Source organism: Euwallacea similis, chromosome 18 (assembly GCF_039881205.1).
Source record: "Euwallacea similis isolate ESF13 chromosome 18, ESF131.1, whole genome shotgun sequence".
NCBI lineage: Eukaryota > Metazoa > Arthropoda > Insecta > Coleoptera > Curculionidae > Euwallacea > Euwallacea similis.
Window position 1 is genome coordinate 2285550 of NC_089626.1, and position 18982 is coordinate 2304531.

Below are 18982 nucleotides of genomic sequence, written 5' to 3' on the forward strand. Positions count from 1 at the left end.
TCTCGTAATAAAACAGCCGAAATTGCGACGTAAACGTACTGAAACAGCCCATAAAAGCACAATGGACAAGCGTAAATTTCTCCTTAATAACCCGCAGTTTCATTCCTTTCGGGCCCGTTTATGGGGCGCGTTGAAGACCCGTAAATACCCCGATTACCTCTCTTTAAAGAAGGAAAACCTCCCCACAATCTTGATCCCACTAATAATAGTTCGCCCATTATCGATTTCTGACCAATAAAATATTCATGGAAGATGGCCCAGTATACCGCGACAAGAGCGAGGTGGTTCTTTCCGATGGGTTGTTCATTAATGACTTTCCATTGAAGATCGGGCAGCCATTTCGGACTTGGCGGACGAATCTTTTTTAGCGGTTTCTAAGTCAATTTACACTCGATACGAATTGCTTTTCTGGACAAATAAGCCCTCGTCGGCCGTAATCCTTTCGTTTAGTCCGATTGCCAGCAAGATCCAAAGCCAGAAATCCCAGAGTGCATGCGCCTCGCCCCTGTCGGGCCCCCGAATTTGCTCCGGGAGCCGTGGCAGTGAGCCTAGTCCGGTCACCGGAGTCGGAGCGTATACCACCCCCCGCCCGGAATCGATGAGCCCGATTGAGCCACGCGAACTTGGAACTTGCCCCCGAAATGTGCTTCGCAGTGGACCTTACGCAAATCGCTGTCCGTTTTCATGACTCTTAACGACTTCCCCAGTCCTCGGTATTTTGGGGGCTTCGCATAATGTGCCGTTGCTTCGGGGGTCCCCAATCAACTAAGAGGGCAGTAAACAAATAAACCCACGCAGTGGTGGATAAATATTTGAGCCACGCTCCGAGGAGCGGTAATAAAACACCGTTCAAGGGGAAATTTATGGCCGTGATATGCTGCTGCACGGGCATCGTTAGTGCACCTAATTTTAGCACTACAGCGCCAGTTCATTGACGGAACTGTTTACTGCGCATGACGAGATTTGACCGTTGACACGGGGGCGCGATGCGCGCAGGACAATGTGACTGAGGCACGGGAAAATGACCGAGGAAACTAATAGAGATAGGGCCGCATCCAGAGACAATAACAATCAAACGCCTTCCGGGAAAATGGAGGACCGGTGCTACCTCTTCAACACGTTCCCCGATAAGTCCCTCGAGTGGTTGTACCAGAGTTTCAGCGTCAAGCAAAAAAGAGCAGGCCTGGAATGCTTCGTGGTCACCGCCGCCTTATTCGACATGTACATGCTCGTGGTAAGTTCGCAAATTTGAAATGTTGACGACACGGGCGTCGATGAGCATCAGGTGTCGGCGTCTGCAATTTATCATGAACCGGGGCACTGTGCTGAAAGCTGCATAGATTAACTAAAATTATTGGGTTGGCGTTAATAAGCTGCCGCTCGGGGGGCCTATTGTGCGTCAAATGGAGCTTCGAGTGAATTTCCCTGTTTAATTGAGAACGCTCAATCTCCTGGAAATTGAATTTATTCTATTTATGAGGCCGGTGAATATGGTTTGTGACTCCATGCATGGAAGGACGAATTTGTGACAAAATGAATGGTAATTGATGCTTTGGAGCCAAAAGCTGCAGCTTCGATTCAATTACTCGGGGCTCGGGAGCTCGATGGAGAATTGCGCTAAATATCCCTGGTCGAATGCGAATAGGTTTAGCGGCTGGTTCTCAATAATTGATAGATTGGCTCCATAAACAGCCCGATGTAAACGTTGCCGAATAACATGAAACCAACCGCAGTTAAGCCCTCAAACTTCCCGATAGTGGCAATGCCCCACTGCGAGGAATGCGGCACGAGCATCTTACCGGACGTGGCCCGCGACGAAATCAGCTGGGGCACAGATGGTCGGACAAGACGTCGAGGACTCATGCCTCAGCGTTTGCCAGTCTCGCATGAAATATCGTCTGACCCGCTAGATCCCCCAAAAGGTGGCAAAGCCAACATATGTGCCGTCACATGGCGCTGACTTGGGGCAGTCCTGGGTCGCCTTGGGGGATAAAGAGGTTGTCTTTCCAGAAAGAACGACAAAACTCCTCTTCGCGGAACTTGAAATTACCTTCCAGTTAAACCTGCCAAGAAGTTAATAATTGGGCCCTCTCTGTCTCTTTCAGGTGCCCATTTACTCCGACATACTCCCCATATGCATCCTCCTGGTGGTCAACATAGCCCTGCTGGTGTCCTGCAGGGTGGCCCCGGCCAACACCCGGATCTTCTGGGTGGTGCTGCCCCACTTCTGTTGGCACGTGGCCCTGCTTCAGCTGTTCGCCGCCCTGTACTTGAAGTACACGGAAATCAGCCCCCGAGAGAACCTCGGCTGGGTGCTGCTCTTCGATTACCTCATCTACGTGACGCTGCCCCTGCGGCTGCGGTACTGCGTGGTGCTCAGTTTGCTGACGTGCGGCTTTTACATACTGGCTCTGCTGGGGTACTCCAGGGCGGATGCCGGTCACGTCCTCGAGCAGGTAAGGACGTAGCGTTCGGCAGGCTCGGCCGGGGGTAATAAATTGAAGGAAGAAAGCTGCGTCACAGAGAGAACTGCAATAAACAGAGGGTTCGGGGGGGGGGGGGGGGGGGGAATCGAAAAGTTGAATCTCTAGTAGCTATTTGGGGTGATATTCGGAACAGGCTGGCTGGAGCGTTGCCGGCATCAATATCTCGCCGTGACCTCGATGCGAGAGGCCCCCCTGGCAAGGGGTCCAAAACAAGACCCGATGAACGACGTTAAATTGTCGAAATGAATTCGTTTGCATCGCTTAGCTGCTAACACGAAAAATCAATTTCCATTGAAAATCCTTCTGACCGATTCTAGTCGATTAGGGTGATTCTCCTCAAATTTGAATTGCAGATTCGCCTTAGGTAAAGCTCTTAAGGTGTGCAGGTTTTCGCTGTTCACTCAAGTCAACATGTAAATAAGATCTGTCGGGATATCGAAATCAATATTTCATGCACTAAAACGAGTCAGACTCGAGTTTTCTTTGGGAAAACACGAGTTAAATTATTCAGCTTCGCCCGAAGTCTGGGGGGATGTGTCTGCTCATTTATCTCCGACCTTGTTTATGGGGATGGCATAACACAGTTCAGTCTGAAGTGCGGGGAATCTCCTTTTGTGCAATTTAAACTGCGAAGCAGCCGCCACAACAGCGATCTCAGTGTCACTAACTTCCTAATGTCTGTTTATGTCGAAAGTTCTGTGCTGCCCGCGAACAGTGTCATATCGCCAAAGTTTCTTCGGGTAACTTTGCCGGGTGATGGAAACAAGGGGGTCTGTGGATCGTCGAATGTGGAAATAGTTCCGATTGCCCTCGTTTAAGTGCAGTTAATTGCAGCCAGATTCCCTGACCTCATACAGCAATGTCGCAGGGGAACTGTCGCCCACTTGATTCGTTCTTCCGAAAGTCTAAATGGGGAGCGCTCCCCGGGTTCTACCCTAAACTTCTCCCGGTGATAGAGTGTCTTCGGCGCTTTCCTATGCTGTTGAAGACTTCCGCCTTCGTCGAATGCCTCCTCCCAGAAAGCCTATCCGGCCAGTTTCTTCACTATTCCAGAAAAAGGTTGTTTTGTTGGGGGACGTGCTCTTCCTCCGACGAGGGCTAATTGCAACCACGGCTAGTTAGCCGCGGAAGGACAGTCCTCGGGAAATGATTTGTCAAATGTCTCCTCTTCCTGGCTGGTCCAAGAGCTGGTGTCTTGACCAGACACAAGATCGGCGATAGTACTGGTTCCTGCGGCATTTCCGCTTCCACTCTCCTGCAGGTTGACCGTGCTTGTCCGGTTTGATCCTGAAGGGTCGCGCTATATTCCACCACTCAAATGCTCGACTGCCAATTCCGAATAACGAGGCCCCGTTTTAAAGCTGACTGAATTTGATACGGCAACTGTACACTTGGGTTTAATTGAAATTTAATATCGCACCTAAATCCTACTCCTACAGCCCTTCCGCACTACATCGTTAAATCCGCAATTTCCCTCCAGATTTTCTTGTCTTATTTGAGATATTATTTCCGTTTTCAGCATGTCGCGAACGTAATCCTACTAATAACATCGAACATACTGGGACTCACTTCATACCTGGTAGAGGACAAGCAGCAAAGAAGGGCCTTTCTGGAAACGAGACAATCCTTAGAAGTTAAGTTAGTTATCGAGGAGCAGAGCGCAGAGCAGGTGAGAAAATAATTTCGTTTTGATTACGTTGGGGGTTTATGTCTGAGTGCAAAGGGCGCAGATGGCCGCAGCATTATCAGAGCACAAGGGTCTGGTCAATTTGTCACCGGCATTCGCCCAGTAAGCCGCAAAATTAATTTCGAATAAATGGAATGGCTTCGGCTTTAATTAGTGGCGTTTCGAGTTGATTTTAGCCGTTAATGAGAGGTTTAAACGTTTAAACCCGGGCCGAATTATGCACGTGAACCGTATTCCTTCGCTTGCGAATTCCGATTTTAGGGACAGAAATTACTCTCATCTTTCATGAAACAAGCGGGTTTTCGTTAAGTTTGTTCTCCCATGCTGATTTTTTGCACTGTCCTGCACCGGAGCGTTCTTTATCCAAAATTTGACAGAAATGGATAAGTTCTCCAACGTAGTGTGTTCAAATTTAGTGCAGTGGAGTGATGAAATTGATGATCTCTACTATAACAATATTGTCAATAATGTAACAGAGGCCGAATTAGAACGTTTATTTTGTCTTATTGACGTTTAATTCTGCCTGAGCTCGAGCTAAGAAAATTCGCAAGGACTGAAATCTCTGTATTATTTTAAGGCACACACAAACCATGAGCCACCATGACTAATGTAGGTTATTTCGCAATTCCTCACTCCAACTGTTCCCAATCTGACAGGAGAGGAAACCGAATTCTATGCTGCGAACTGAGCGCAAAAATCGTAAATTTACTTGTGGAACAATGAAAAATAAAGCTATAGACGCGAACTAACAATGCATCATTTGATAGCGAAAAATTTCTATAACTCCGAGTGATCCTTTGTTACAGCTTTTGACATCATTTTTAGCAAGTTGAGGTGGGCTGATATCGTGATGCCCAAGCGGCAACAATGTATAGCGGACATTTTTATTTTTGAACTAGAGGCGCGAACTTTATAAACATATTTACCGTATTATTCAATTTTGATAAGGACTCTTCGCACACGAAGATAGAATAATGAGATAGCACCTCTAAAAATTCATGCGAAAAGCATTGACACCTTTAAACCGCCATTTTTAGGCTCATAACGGGAAATGAAAATGGTCGGCCATTTTGCCGCCGTTGGGTGTTGCGGCGCGTACGCACTGAACACCCGATTTCCCAACAAATAAAAAAACGACAAAAATCATCCTTTACATTAGGTACTTATCTGTATCTGCCTTGTGTTAATTCTTCTCAATCCAATCTCCCCCTGCTTTAGGAGCGCCTTTTATTGTCTGTCCTGCCAGAGCACGTGGCCGTTCAAATGCGACAAGATCTGGACCAGGCGGACAGTCAGTTCAAGAAGATCTATATGAGCAGGCACGAAAACGTCAGGTAAGGCCTATGTGACGCCCTAAAATGAATCGATAATGCATCTTCCCGTTTGTTTAAACAGCATCCTCTACGCGGACATAGTCGGATTCACTGCGATTTCCTCAACTTACTCGGCTCAGGAATTGGTCAAAATGCTCAATGAGCTCTTCGCGCGATTCGATAAATTGGCAGAGGTAAGAGCATTCGCTGTTTTCTCAATGAATTAAACCGTAACAAAAAACTAAATTTGGTATAATTTAACATTAAAAAGTGAATTTTTTGACAAGTCAATGTAGCTGCCATCACCACCACCTGTCAAGCTATAAAACTACAATTGGCAACAATGCATCCAGTACTACTTTGTATGGCGCCCAAATCTAACTGTCTCAAATAAAATTTAATTAATTAAAATTTTTTTCTTTACAAACGCGTTATATCACAAACACCAACGAAAGTGTTTCTTTGCTATAATTAAAACGAAGCTTAAGGTTGTTTATTAGCATCTTCTGCCACGTGCCTTTAGTACCTCGTTGGATGGCAGGAGGAATACTGATAAAATCGCGAAGCCCTAATGGGGCAATTTGTTAACGTGAAAGTTATTAATACGCTCGTTTGCAAACCTTTGACACGGTATCCTAACTAGAGCTGAAAGTTTTGTTTGTTCTGGAGGAACTGCAGGCTAGGCCGGACAAAGTCCAATTATAATGTACTACCGATGCCAGACAAAAGGAAACACTTCATAGTAAACGATAACTAACGCAAAACAGAGTAGTCACAAGTGGGCTCAAGAGACAACAAACATCAACCCAAAAGTCTGGCTTAACCACGAAATCGATTTATAATAAACTTAAATTTAACCTGTTAAGTCGCAAAATCTTATCAAAATGGCAAATTTGCCAAATTTGAGTAAATACCGCAACTATACGGGAAATGATAGAAACGACAAATCTTTATTACTGCAGAAATACCAGCAGCTTCGCATAAAGATCTTAGGGGATTGTTACTACTGCATCAGCGGAGCCCCGGTAGAGAGGCCTGACCACGCGGTGCTCTGTGTGCACATGGGGCTTTCCATGGTCAAAGCCATCAAGTAAGTGTCATCATAAAATTTAGTCAATGCAGCTTAATTCACGACAACTTAGATACGTACAACAAACCGCAAACTCCCCAGTGGACATGCGAGTGGGCATTCACACAGGTGCGGTTCTCGCCGGGGTCCTCGGACAGCGTCAATGGCAGTTCGATGTTTACTCCAAAGACGTGGAACTGGCCAATAAAATGGAGAGCAGTGGCATGGCCGGGTATAGCTGTTATCAAACATACAGAGCAGACATCTAGCATGATTATTTCAGGAGGGTCCATATCTCAGCGACTACATACAGCTTCCTCAATGGAGAATTCGAGGTGGAACCCGCCTACGGCGAGAAACGGGATGAGGCCTTGAGGATTGCAGGGCTGAAGACCTACTTCATAGTTAAAGTTCTGAAACCGTTCGAGTCTCAGAACGAAGTCCACAACGGAGATACCACTAACGTGCCGGCGGACGCTGACAGCTGCGTTATTTCTGAGATGAAAACCATCATTGAGGAGAAGAAAGTTTGTTGTTTTTCGTTGTCTGTTGTTGTAGTTTGACTAATTATCACTAGGCTGACCCTATGCGGTCTCGAGAAGATTCCACGGAGTTCAAATCCAGGCTGCGAAAGGAGCTGGTTAGCAGAGACGGGCACAAGGAGTTGGTCAAGAACACGAAGTACGTGACGCTCTCCTTCGTGGATCCGCAGAAGGAGAAGTCGTACCATCACCACATAGAGAGCTCTTCTAGTTTTGTGTTGATGATGTTCGTAGTAATCCGCATGGCAACTGCTGTTTTTACTTTTATAATATTACCAAAGTATGTGGCCTTCGTGATACTGCCGAAGTCTGTATCGATTAGTTTTCAGGGACCTAACAATGAGTGCGATCTACATCCTTGAAAACGTGTTCTTCTTGACTCTGGTTTCAATGGCAATAATCGAAGAGTTTCCAGGAGCGGTAAGGAGATAGAATCATTTTTTTGAGCGCAGCTCTGAGCTCTAATTATTTCTAGTCGAACTGCTGCAAAGCCTATAAGGAGTCCATGATCGTGCGTATGGTTCTAGCTACCTTCTGCGTGCTGGGGCTGGGAGTTGTAAATATTTTTGATACGGTAAGTTACATGTATCCAAACACAGTTTTTTAGTCGAATTCGTAGATATCCTGTGTAAATATCCACGGAGACACCAACTGCACGTCGACAACCGATCTCAATAAGGCTTGCTTATATCCATCGTACTTCACCTGCTGCGCTGTGTTGGTTCTGATCGCCACGGCCTTGCCTGCGTGCTTACCTTACCTATGGAAAACGTTCCTTATGATTTTGGTCACTGCTGGACAGTGCTGCGTTAACATATTCATCTTGGGAGATTTGCTAGATTGTGGAGAGCCCACTTATCCATACAAAACCAGGTTCGATTTCCCACCATCTATAGATTCCACTAAGTTAATTTGTCCTGCAGTATTCTAGCAAAAGGAAAATTTAGCCTCTCAGGGCTGCTGGTGGTCAGCACGCTGGCGCTAGCCTTTTTAGCGCGACACGTAAGGGATTTCATAGACATAAGATCATTCTTACGCATGAAGATGATTTTTAACCAGATGGAGCAAGTGCTTCGAGTGCTGTTTCTCTGGCGGTGTGAAGTAGAGGAGCAAAGGTCCTGCGCTGAGGACCTCAAGCGGCGCAATGAAGCTTTGGTGTACAACATATTGCCGCCCCATGTGGCAGCCCATTTCATGGGGGGGCACGATCGCAACCACGACGAGCTCTACTCGCAGAGCTACGACGAGGTGGGCGTTTTGTTCGCTTCCATGCCCAACTTCTCGGACTTCTACTCAGAGGAGACGGTTAACAATCAAGGGCTGGAATGTCTTAGGTTTTTAAACGAAGTTATCTCGGATTTTGATGCGGTAGGCGTTCTTTATTGGCACGATTTCATGAAAATAACTGCTTGTTTACGTACAGCTGCTGGGCCTTCCGCAGTACCAGGACGTCATCAAAATCAAGACAATCGGCTCCACTTACATGGCAGCCAGTGGCCTAAACCCCACCAGACAAATCAAGGTGCCTTGTTCTTGGGTACTCGAAATTGCTTTTTGATAATTGCTTTGTTGCAGCCCGACGATTCTATTCAAGTGCGTTGGGCGCACCTAGCACTTCTAGTAGATTTCGCGTTGGATCTCAAAAAGGCCCTGCAAAGCATCAACGAGCAGTCGTTCAATCATTTCGTGCTCAAACTAGGCATTAATCACGGCCCTATTACTGCGGGAGTAATCGGGGCTCGAAAACCCCACTATGATATATGGGGCAATACTGTCAACGTCGCTAGTAGAATGGAGAGCACAGGAAAAGCTGGTTGCATACAAGTAAGCGTTTTTGATACGTTAAGCAACCAGTAATGCATACAACATACCATTACAATCTTGCTATATTGGCGAATTGCATTTGATGGTTCATAAAATAATTCAGTAATACACGAGTTCCGCGCTTAATTGCAAATGGATTTCGCTGTTAGTTTGGTTCAAATATATGCAATGGAGATTTGGCACCCATAAGAACACAAGAAAGTATTGATTTTCTATTTATAAACATTTTTCGCAACAAAAACCACTCGCACCTACTGACTTCACATGCCCTCAGTCACCGTCATTCGTAACTCTACGTAGGGTTACTCTATGGGTCAGACACCCCTCTATCCCTCCCCAACTTCCCTATTGTTCATTCTTGAAGATTTCTCATTTTACAGGTAACCGAAGAGACCTGTCAAATTCTACAAGCTTTTGGTTACCAGTTCGAACAGCGCGGGCTGGTAGCGGTCAAAGGAAAAGGCCAACTGATGACTTACTATTTGTTAGGCAAAACTGGCAAAACCACTCCTCCCACTGCACCGGTCTCGCCTCGAGGAGTAATCATGGAAACCGTTAACGAAGAAGACGAATCGCGAGACAGCTTGACGTCGAAATCGGAGAAGACTGTAATCGAATGTTCTGACAAGGCGGACGATGAGGTTTTCATGCTGGAAACTGAGCGTTCGGAAGTGTCAGGTATTAAAGAAGAGTTGGAAGCAAAGGACTCAACTGAGGCCACGTTATTGCTTAGCTCATGCGACGGTTAGGGGGGATTGATGTAGATCTTCGATACTGTTTATAGGCGATAGACATATCATTTATCATTAGTTAGATTCGCACAAGACGAAGGTGCCGAATTGTAACGCAAAAGCTGCTATTAGTTTTCTTTAGGGGCTATAATACTCAAATTTTGTGTCTAACCTATTTTTTACTGGAGCTCTATTTTGTTGATTACTCTATTTAGGGCTGTACTTAAGCGTAAACTATGTTAGTTGTCAATAAAATGTGCATAGCTCAAAAGGAGATTTTCATTGAAGCCCTTAAATGATCACATATTTATTCCTTAGAAGGCAATTATCACCAAGAAAATGCATAAAACTAAAATACTGCTTACATCGAAGAGGTTTTTTAGGCTAAAGATCACTTTTTCCCTAACAACTCCGAACCCAAATACCACTGTAATGTTAACCGTTCCTGTTAGAACCATTTCGTCCAATGATAAATCGATTACTCTTGGCCCCACCGGGGGCCAAGAGCAATCCTCACGTCCTCACGAACTTGTACACTACGGCAAACACCAGCATGCTAACTAAAACCAGCACCAGCACCGTAACGACTTTGGCGAAGGCATTTAAACCGCCACTGCTTGTACCTAATGTCCGTCTGGCGTTGAATTCTTCCCGCGATCGGCGCCGTTTGGTGCCCAGTCCTCGCGCCAGTGCAGGAAAAGCCAAACTTTGGGTAAAGGTCAGCTTATGCAGGCTTTCACTCAACGAGTATGGCCCCACACTACCTCTGGCGGCAGCACGAAGCAGGGCATACTCCAAGTCTAAGGCGTCAAATATTGAGTACCTAGTGGTCATTGTTGAGGATCTTCTGCGATTGTCTGAGGAAAGGCTGCTGCTCGCCATTACACCTGATGGTTTACTCGTTAAATCTACTAAATGAACTATCAATTTGGTTTACCGCTGTGCCCCACTGCAGCTATAGAGGTGAGCGACGAAGTGGTCGAAGAAGAAAGAGATGCCAGTTGGTTGATTTGCTGCTGCTCTGAAATATCCTCAGTTGACGTATGCTCAGGTGATGTCATCTGATGTATTCGAAACAGCCGAGCGTGGTCTGGATGAAGCAGAGCCGTGCTGGGCCTTCGCAGACTCGTAGTGGGCGATGTAACCGGTGACATAGGCAACGCAGGTGGAAGCGGAGAAACCTGGTTCAAATTTTACACAAAACCCCACCTTCGCAATAAACGTACCTGAGAAGACTCAATGCCGGAATCCGTGTGAGGAATACACTCGATACATACAGAGTGACGCGACGCGGTGTCGTCGCCGCACTCTGGAAAAACGAAGCTCTGCCCGTCGGCCTCCCCTCTAGGAGAATCCGCACTAGGCCAGACCTGCAAATCGTTATCTTCAAAACACAACTCTACAGAATTGAGCTTCAAACCTGAAGCAACGGTAAGGAGCAGTTGGGACCGGATTTGGCATCATCGTGAGGCGAATCGCGGTCTCCTTGCGAACTGCTGCTGTTAGACGTTTTTACTGCCGACCAGAACCGTTTCAGACCCAACTCCCTGCGTTGTTTCTGTTAAGGAGAACTTTGTGAAATTTCTTTACAAAAGGTGAATATAAAACTGAATTTGAGTATGAGTTTCGCTTCAAATTCATTTAAAACGTAAATCAAAATGGCGTCCGATGATACCGTTGCCGCATTTCAGTACAAAAATAAGTCACAGCCTCCTAAATTACAAGCTATGAAGCAGAACGACAGCAGCGCATTTTCTTAGAGCGCTCTACCACTTTTAACAAAATCACTAGCACGGAGAGGGCTCTGCTCTCGTATCTTCTTCAATTCGAATTGCTATTTCCGCATTTGCCCTACTGTTACCTCGATCGCACAACAAGCTTTATTATAAGTCTCAGAATAACGATTTTCCTTCGATAATCCGGCGATGCCATAACAACGACATTCTCAGCGGGTGGTCACTTGCTCAAGGTAAATGACAGTTGTGACACGAATCTGACTTTTCGAAAGTCACTATTTACTCAGTTTTACTCATGAGCCTGGCGACCAAATCTGGCAAAGTTCCCTCGACGCGAAAAATCTCCTGCTCGCGCATACAACCCAACAAACTCCTCAAACCGCGTAAACGCAAGTGCTGCAAAAAATGCAGCGCCTCTTCTTTAACTGCAGGAGAGTTCCCTACAATCTGGGAGGAGTTGAGGGTGAACAATCAGCTCTGCGACGGAGTGGTCAAGTGCGATGATGGAACTCAGTTCAACATCCATCGCATCATCCTATCGACTGTTAGTCCGTACTTTAAGGCTCTGTTTACGAACTCTATCAATAGAGGACAGCCGGAAATCCACGAGGCCAACGTTAACGTCTCCGCTGCGGCTTTCAAGGTTGTGCTGGACTTCGCTTATACTGGCAGCTGCACCATAGATCGCGGCAACGTGTTCGAAGTGCTAAAGTACTCCCAGCAATACGAAATACTGGATGTGCTGCAGAAGTGCTGCGAGTTTCTGATCGAGGATTTGGCTCCCAAGAATTGTCTGCAAATCCTCCGGTTCGCCAGGTACTACTGTTGCGATTACCTAACGAACAAGGGTTACATTTATGTTCTGCAACACTTTCCTGCCGTGTTCAAAGAGAACGAGTGGTTCTGCCACTTGCCCGTGGAGCACCTCAAGCAGATCCTCTCCGACGACTTTTTGAATGTGAAATCCGAGGAAATCGTGTTCGATGCCATAAAAAGATGGGTGAACCACAACCCGCAAGACCGGAAGAGATTTCTGCCAGATTTGATCAAGTGTGTCCGCATGGGAGCTTTGGGCCCCGAGAAAATCCTCAAGATAGCCCTGTGGCCTTTAATCGAGGCAAGCAACAAGTGCGCCCTGTACATCGCCGATGTTCCGACCATGATGGACGCAGAGCCGGTCAACACTTACTTGATGCGTCCCAGAATTCCTCACCACGTGCTGTTCGCCGTTGGAGGGTGGAGTGCCGGCAGCCCTACCAGTTTCGTGGAAACGTACGATAATCGGGCTAACCACTGGTTGGTGTCCAAGGACACTGACGTGGTTGCCAGGGCCTACCATGGGATGTGCAGCTACGAGGGGAAAATTTACCTTATAGGAGGGTTTGATGAGAATGAATATTTCAATACTGTGAGATGCTTCGATCCTGTTGCACACACTTGGAGCGAGTGCGCGTGTATGTTCTACAGCAGAAGCTACGTCAGCGTGGTGATCTGCCAAGGCAAAATCTACGCCATGGGTGGGTACAATGGGCGCATACGTATGAATAGCGCAGAAAGATTTGATCCCGTGCAAAATCAATGGGAGCTAATCCCTTCGATGCAGAAGCCGCGCTCAGATGCAGGCGCTGCAGTATTAAACGACAAAATCTATATAGTCGGAGGTTTTAACGGGCACCAAGTGATGAATAGCGCGGAAATCTTCGATCCAGCGATCAACCAATGGTCCTACATCCCTCCTATGGTGAACGCAAGATCGGGGGTCAGTTTGCTTGCCTACCGGCACGCCTTGTATGCAATCGGGGGCTTCAACGGCTACACCCGCCTCCCTTCAACTGAGAAATTCGAATCGGACTCTGCGAGCTGGACTGAAGTCTCCGAAATGATGACTCCGAGAAGTAACTTCGGGGCTGCGATCCTGGACGGCTACATCTATGTAATTGGAGGCTTCAACGGGTCGACTACGATCAACTACGTTGAATATTTGGACGTGGACAACGGCGAGTGGGTAGAAGCGGCACCCATGAATTTGAACAGATCGGCCCTCAGCGCTTGCGTCATCAGCGGCCTTCCCAATTCCAAAGACTACTCCTCCTTGGCTCGCGAATAGAGACGGTAGATAAGGACGCGTAGGCCGACGTTTAACTTTACTATTAATATACTTTATGAAACGTAAAATATATTGAAGAAATTCTGTTTTAGTCTCTTCGCGTCAAGAATTTAGAGAAAAATCCCGTTTTAAAGGTCAGTTTAAGTGAGGCTCTACATATGCTGCCAAGAAACCTACTTAAATCATGAAACAAAATGGCGGCAGTACCACTGTTGCCATATTTTCAATTTTGAGGCTAGATAAATGCAGGTGGTGTGGATCCATACAACAATACACATTCTAGTAACAACATATGAGTGTATTCCTTTCTCCCTCTCTTCAATCTGTCGTGCCAGTGGAGGAGACGAAAGAGGAGTTCGAAGTCAAGAGTCTTTTTGCTGCCAGTGAAACAGTTGCAGCTTTTGATATGTCATTATGACGGGTGTTTAGTTCGCAATTAAAGTTATAGTGACTTATAAAATAGAAATGACGAAATGACGCCGGTGCCGGCATTTAACTTTATTGTTTCTAATGTGCTTAATGTAGTTCTGTTACTTTGCACCGCGCTAAATAATTCATACGGAAGGCAAATTTTCCAACGATGAATAACTTATGAACGGACCCTCTAGTTGATCGATAACCGTCGTGGGAGACTGGATATGAAACGGCTTAACTTCCCTCGCAGAAAATGCACTATTCTGAATAAGGGCCAGTGTTGAATTTGGCTAATGGGGCTCCGCTTACGGGACTCGAAAATAGACGAAAGATCGATCGTCCATCGAAATAAGGCCGACACTTTAAAAGTTGCACGCGCTGGCCGAGACGAAGGTCAGGTAAATGAAAGTTTGATGACAATCTATCTTGAACTAAGGCCCCCACACGCGAGCGATTAGTGTTGCTTTGATGGAGAGCGTGAGGAAATCGTTGCCAGTTGCCAGGAAGCGTTACGAATACAAATACTAATGGGAGATTATTGTTAAGGCAAATCATACTAATGGATTCATCTGTCCTTTGTTAGATCGGGAACGTAAACCCTTCATGCAATTTCGGCAAACTTTGCCACCAACTTCCAATTAACTGATGCAACTCCGCAGGGACTCGTAGCGTATTTCACAGCTCTAACAAAGCTCTCCGGGCTCAATGAATTATCCTTAGGGAACGTTTTTCATTTGTCCCCGAAAAGAATGAGACAGGCCCGTATTAGCCATAAGGAGTGGAAATCTCGGGTAATCCCGGAAGTGTGCTAATAGTTTCCTCAGCCGACAGGCCCAGACTTCACTGGTACAATTTCTCCGAAAATCCCTGTTTACCCTCAAGTGATTTTTTAGCGCAAACCTGCTGTAAATGTCCATTAATCAGCCCGGCGATAACATCGCCTGCGACATGCCCTTGAGAGCGTTTCAGTTAGTCCGACACATTATGTAAACACCCGAATCAATATATAATAGGCCGGAGTATTATGACTGATGATAGTCGAATTTTATTCGTTTTTCTTGTTGATCAAACCGACGGAACTCTCATCGATCTAAATGCCGCGTCGACACACACACGCTCCCTCACAAAAAGTGAGGAAAACGCAGTAAATGACGCTAACGACGTTGTATTGTGTCCAACTGAAGATAAATGAAAATCTGCATGCATGCGGGGTTACACTCTCCCTGTGTGGCTCCATTAGCGTAAGCCGGGTCTGAAAGCAGAGCTTCCTTTGAGCCGCTTTTATGTCTTTCCAAGTCGGTTTTTCGCTGCTTTGCCCATGCTGTTTGATGTATGAAACTGAGGTCGAGATTGTGTTTTTGTGCTCGGAGCTTGTTAATCTTCATTAAATATTTCGACAGATAAAAAACATCTTAAAGGAATTCGTCCTGCGGAGCAACAAAGCTGACCTTCACGTCTTCAAAACCTCAAAATGGTGCCCAGCCGTTTGTGGTAGCCAAGTGAGGTCACGTTCAAACAAGAAGTGAGGCAACGTGGAGATTGAACCGGTGGTTAACCATGATGTGTTCTTTGCACGGCGCGCTATTGACGTTTGTGCATGACCATTGAGGCTTAATTCGAGTTATCTGGAATGAGTCGCGTTGCTCTAATAACATTTTGAAGTTTAACGTAAGCGCCACGTCGAATTTCAAGGATGCAAGTTCCGAATCGACATCCGTCTCGCAACCTCCTGGTGGCAGTTCTAGATTAGGTTTTCAGAACTACACATCGGGGATACCATACATGTGGAAAAAAGGCTTAAGGCTTTTAGTTGGGGGTGCGCAGGGGTGGGAGGGCGGCTTGACGAATTCAAAAATTTAAGTATAGACAGTGATAGTTCTTATCATTGTCTCTTTTGCCCTTTTGCCCGCTCTACCGCAAGTAAATGAGCTGTTGCAGTTGCTACTTCGTGGCTCGCATACAAAGAAGCCTGAAGTAAATCGCACGACATTACGATTGTTTTTATTGCTCGATTAAATTTAGAGTTTTCTCCGCTGGGTCATGGAATAAATCTAGTTTCCCTCTTCTGGAAATGAGAGTCCTGCTGGGACAAAGAATACGAAAGTTTTAAGCAACGCTCAATGGTCACGTCGACTCGTGGGTTCTGGTCTGGATCGCGCCTTACGGTCATACTTTAAATTTTAGGTTTATGCGAATGTTACCAGTTAAGATTTAAATGAAGTCGAAGATTGATAATCAAAGCGAACCTTTGTTTACATTCTTGGCGAAGTTGACGTGTCCTGAAAGAACGATCCATTACAGCGGAGGATACATTTAGTTCTGTCAAACATTAGACAAAGGACGCTCCGGTGCTGCACGTGCAAGATAGTGCGAAAAGTGTAGAAATAAAGAACAAAACGAGTGCTCGACTGTTTATTATTCGCGTTGTTTGCCTGTGTGGCTGAGAGGGAGGAAGATGGATGCACTGGCCAAAACAAAAAGTAGCTGATAGAAACATTTCCCTGTCAAAAATTCAGGAAATTCGCTTCCTCGAGGTCAATTTAAGAGTACAGATGCGTTTTTCGGTCTAAAATCCCGTGAATTACCTGTACGATCATACTCTCACTAGTTTAAGCTATTTAAAAGTTATTAGAAGTAAAAAAGCTTCGACAAGGAGGCGATTCTCAACAGATGCGGCCCGATTAAAGATATCGCAGATGCATGTGTATGGTGTGTTGCCTAATTAAAATGAAAAACGCCGTTTACTCTGGCGACCTTAAATCGGATTCAATTCTTTTCGACTTTTAATGTAAAATGTGATTCATGCCGCTGAGAATTACGAATCTGGATAAAATATTTACCTGCATGACAATGTGCGTTCATTCCTTCAGACGTTTTCTTGCGGTAACGTGTTCCTGGCAGCAGTCGACGCCCTCTAGTTGAATCACAATAAGTTTCTCGCGACTTTGAGTGACGTGAGTCTTATGGGTCACATTCCTCGCCCCGAGAATTGCAAATTTGACGAGGACTAAAAATAAAATTGGGGGTAAGTAACACTGTAAGCATTGGGGAGATACGATTGTCCCCCAGGGGAGCTTAAATTGAGAAGCCATATCGCCGCTCCAAGGAACGATAATATTTACTGTATTATCACTGGCGAATTGGCACAAAAAGGACCTAAAACTGTTGCCTTGACCTCTTTAAGTGGCCCTCCCCTTCCTCGCAGAACTCCAGATTTATGAGATAATGCCCCTGCACGAAATATACGCGTAAACCTAGCTCGTCAACCGCTGGATGAGGTTTCCAACGAATTATTGCCCTTGCACACGCCACTTGGAGTACGAGGACGTAAACGAAGAATATCAACTGAAACAGCAGCAACAATAGATCCTGCAGTACTTAGAAGTTCAATGTCCTCGACAATTCATCTAATCCAAGTTCCAAAACGAATTAATGGGGGATTTCCAGAGGTGCTTCCGCAAGTATAACCGAAGGGAAACTACTTAAATAACAAACTTTGAGGAAAGTTTGCCGGTAACGAGAGCTGCCTCCGGAAAAGCGGTAGATTAGCCATGCTGATTTGAATATTTAAATTAGTTTTCTACACATTGTGGCAGAACTAAATAAATCCCCTTCTGTCAGATTGCACGAGAAATTGCAAGCGCGCTCTGGCAAATCTGTCAATAAGTTAAGGATTCGCTGAGGGAATTAATCAAATAAGTAAACTTTGCAACAAAATCCCCTTACATTTTTTATCAAGCGGGTGCTCTCAACGGAAACAAAGCGCTAAAACTTTCATACCGACCAGGAAGGCCTTTTATTGATCCTACCTAAACTCATGAGACCTGCACTCTTTAGGTAAATTCGGGATTACAATGCTCCTTTCAGAGGCTCTCGCCAGAACAAAAACCAATCCAACAGGTTGGAAAAACTTCGGAACTTTCCCCGCTAACAAACGACGATCGCAAGCGTCCCGACGGCCGTCAACTGACACTGGCAGCAACAGTTTAGTAGCGTCTTGAGTGCCCCGACGGAACGGCCGGGCTGCGCACCCTGCCTGACCCTGTGTGATCAGGTCAAGGTTGCCCCGATAACGGGTCACGTGAGCGAACGATGCATTTTGCATAGGCCTTCGGCTAATTAAGCAGGTGTTTTGCCCTGGACCAATGCCGTCGCTGTCATCCAGTAAACGAGCGCGGAGGGAGTATTTTTTAATTTTCGAAACATTTTTCCCCTGGGCATATATGACTGGAATTATTGGAAAAAGGGAAAAGTTTGAAATGTAGTAACGGATAAACGCAATTGTGTAAAATTATTTATCACGCAATAGCGCCATTAGACCCTTTTCAGTCTAATTAAAGGGAACGACATGGCGGCAATCTGGAACAAAATTCCTTGACAGGTATATATCATTTATGACAGCCCATCTGACACACTGTCGCCATCTTGAAAAATCGAATAGGCCTTGCCTTCAGTAAAATTGCGCATCGGGAGCATTTAGCAAGAATTTATTCAAAAATCCTGTGGCTAGAACTCGAAAATGCACCGGCGTTTAACATGGCGACGAGTTCAAGCTAGTTTGTTAATGTCATTTATGAGCATTGATATAAAATGCCGCTGCCATCTTGAATGCGGCGACTTTGCCCCTAGTAGAGTTATACATATAACATGCGCATTTTTCTTTATGAAAAAAATTAATTCAAAACTCTAATATGCAACCGCCCTCGGATGGCTCTTCCGATAACCTGAAGGTCCACTGGCGTTTCAAGATGGCTGGAACTGAATTTTTTTGACAGCTAACAGATGTCACCTATGGAAGCTGTCCAAAAATACTGTCGCCATCTTGAAAAGTTTTCTTTAAACAAATGCAAAAACTCCTAGATCACTTTACTTCGACAGATGAATTGATGGCCTCCAGTCGGTAGTCGAGAAGGAGAAGATTGAACCGTCTCAATGTCTGATCATGTAATCGCGCTTTGTCATAAATAAGAATTAAGAAGACGATTAATCTTCCCTTCGCAAGACGGATAGGTCTTGTATTCCGTCTGGCACAAGCGTGAGTGGTTTGTTTACGGATCGTGGGGAAAAGGTCAA

The 18982-nt window shown here is 45.6% G+C and overlaps 2 protein-coding genes and 1 pseudogene across 2 annotated transcripts; 2 read left to right on the forward strand and 1 right to left on the reverse strand.

Moving 5' to 3' along the window:
* Positions 1 to 556: 556 nt before the first annotated feature.
* Ac3 (Adenylate cyclase 3) lies at positions 557 to 9923 on the forward strand. The gene is made up of 17 exons (XM_066398678.1): positions 557 to 1234; positions 2106 to 2456; positions 4006 to 4155; positions 5392 to 5507; positions 5569 to 5680; positions 6449 to 6576; positions 6629 to 6787; positions 6839 to 7082; positions 7133 to 7377; positions 7427 to 7517; positions 7573 to 7671; positions 7717 to 7970; positions 8021 to 8099; positions 8157 to 8465; positions 8521 to 8619; positions 8673 to 8921; positions 9302 to 9923. The coding sequence occupies exons 1-17, from the start codon at positions 1022 to 1024 to the stop codon at positions 9668 to 9670; spliced, it is 3267 nt and encodes a 1088-aa protein (XP_066254775.1). The 5' UTR covers positions 557 to 1021; the 3' UTR covers positions 9671 to 9923.
* A 20-nt stretch (positions 9924 to 9943) lies between these two features.
* Positions 9944 to 17940, reverse strand: LOC136414586 (uncharacterized). The gene is made up of 6 exons (XM_066398695.1): positions 17719 to 17940; positions 16750 to 16916; positions 11073 to 11210; positions 10879 to 11022; positions 10590 to 10833; positions 9944 to 10539 (listed from the first exon to the last, which is right to left on the reverse strand). Exons 2-6 carry the CDS (start codon positions 16753 to 16755, stop codon positions 10166 to 10168), a joined length of 906 nt encoding a protein of 301 aa, XP_066254792.1. The 5' UTR covers positions 16756 to 16916; positions 17719 to 17940; the 3' UTR covers positions 9944 to 10165.
* LOC136414579 (kelch-like protein 10 pseudogene) lies at positions 11650 to 13495 on the forward strand (annotated as a pseudogene).
* Positions 17941 to 18982: the final 1042 nt, after the last annotated feature.

Coding starts and splice junctions, on each gene's coding strand:
- LOC136414586 (XM_066398695.1), bottom strand. Junction 11,023..11,072: donor GCTCCTTACCGTTGCTTCAG/GTTTGAAGCTCA, acceptor AACGATTTGCAG/GTCTGGCCTAGTGCGGATTC. Junction 10,834..10,878: donor CCGGCATTGAGTCTTCTCAG/GTACGTTTATTG, acceptor AATTTGAACCAG/GTTTCTCCGCTTCCACCTGC.
- Ac3 (XM_066398678.1), top strand. CDS start 1,022: ATGACCGAGGAAACTAATAGAGATAGGGCCGCATCCAGAGACAATAAC. Junction 7,971..8,020: donor ACTTATCCATACAAAACCAG/GTTCGATTTCCC, acceptor TTTGTCCTGCAG/TATTCTAGCAAAAGGAAAAT. Junction 8,466..8,520: donor TTATCTCGGATTTTGATGCG/GTAGGCGTTCTT, acceptor GTTTACGTACAG/CTGCTGGGCCTTCCGCAGTA.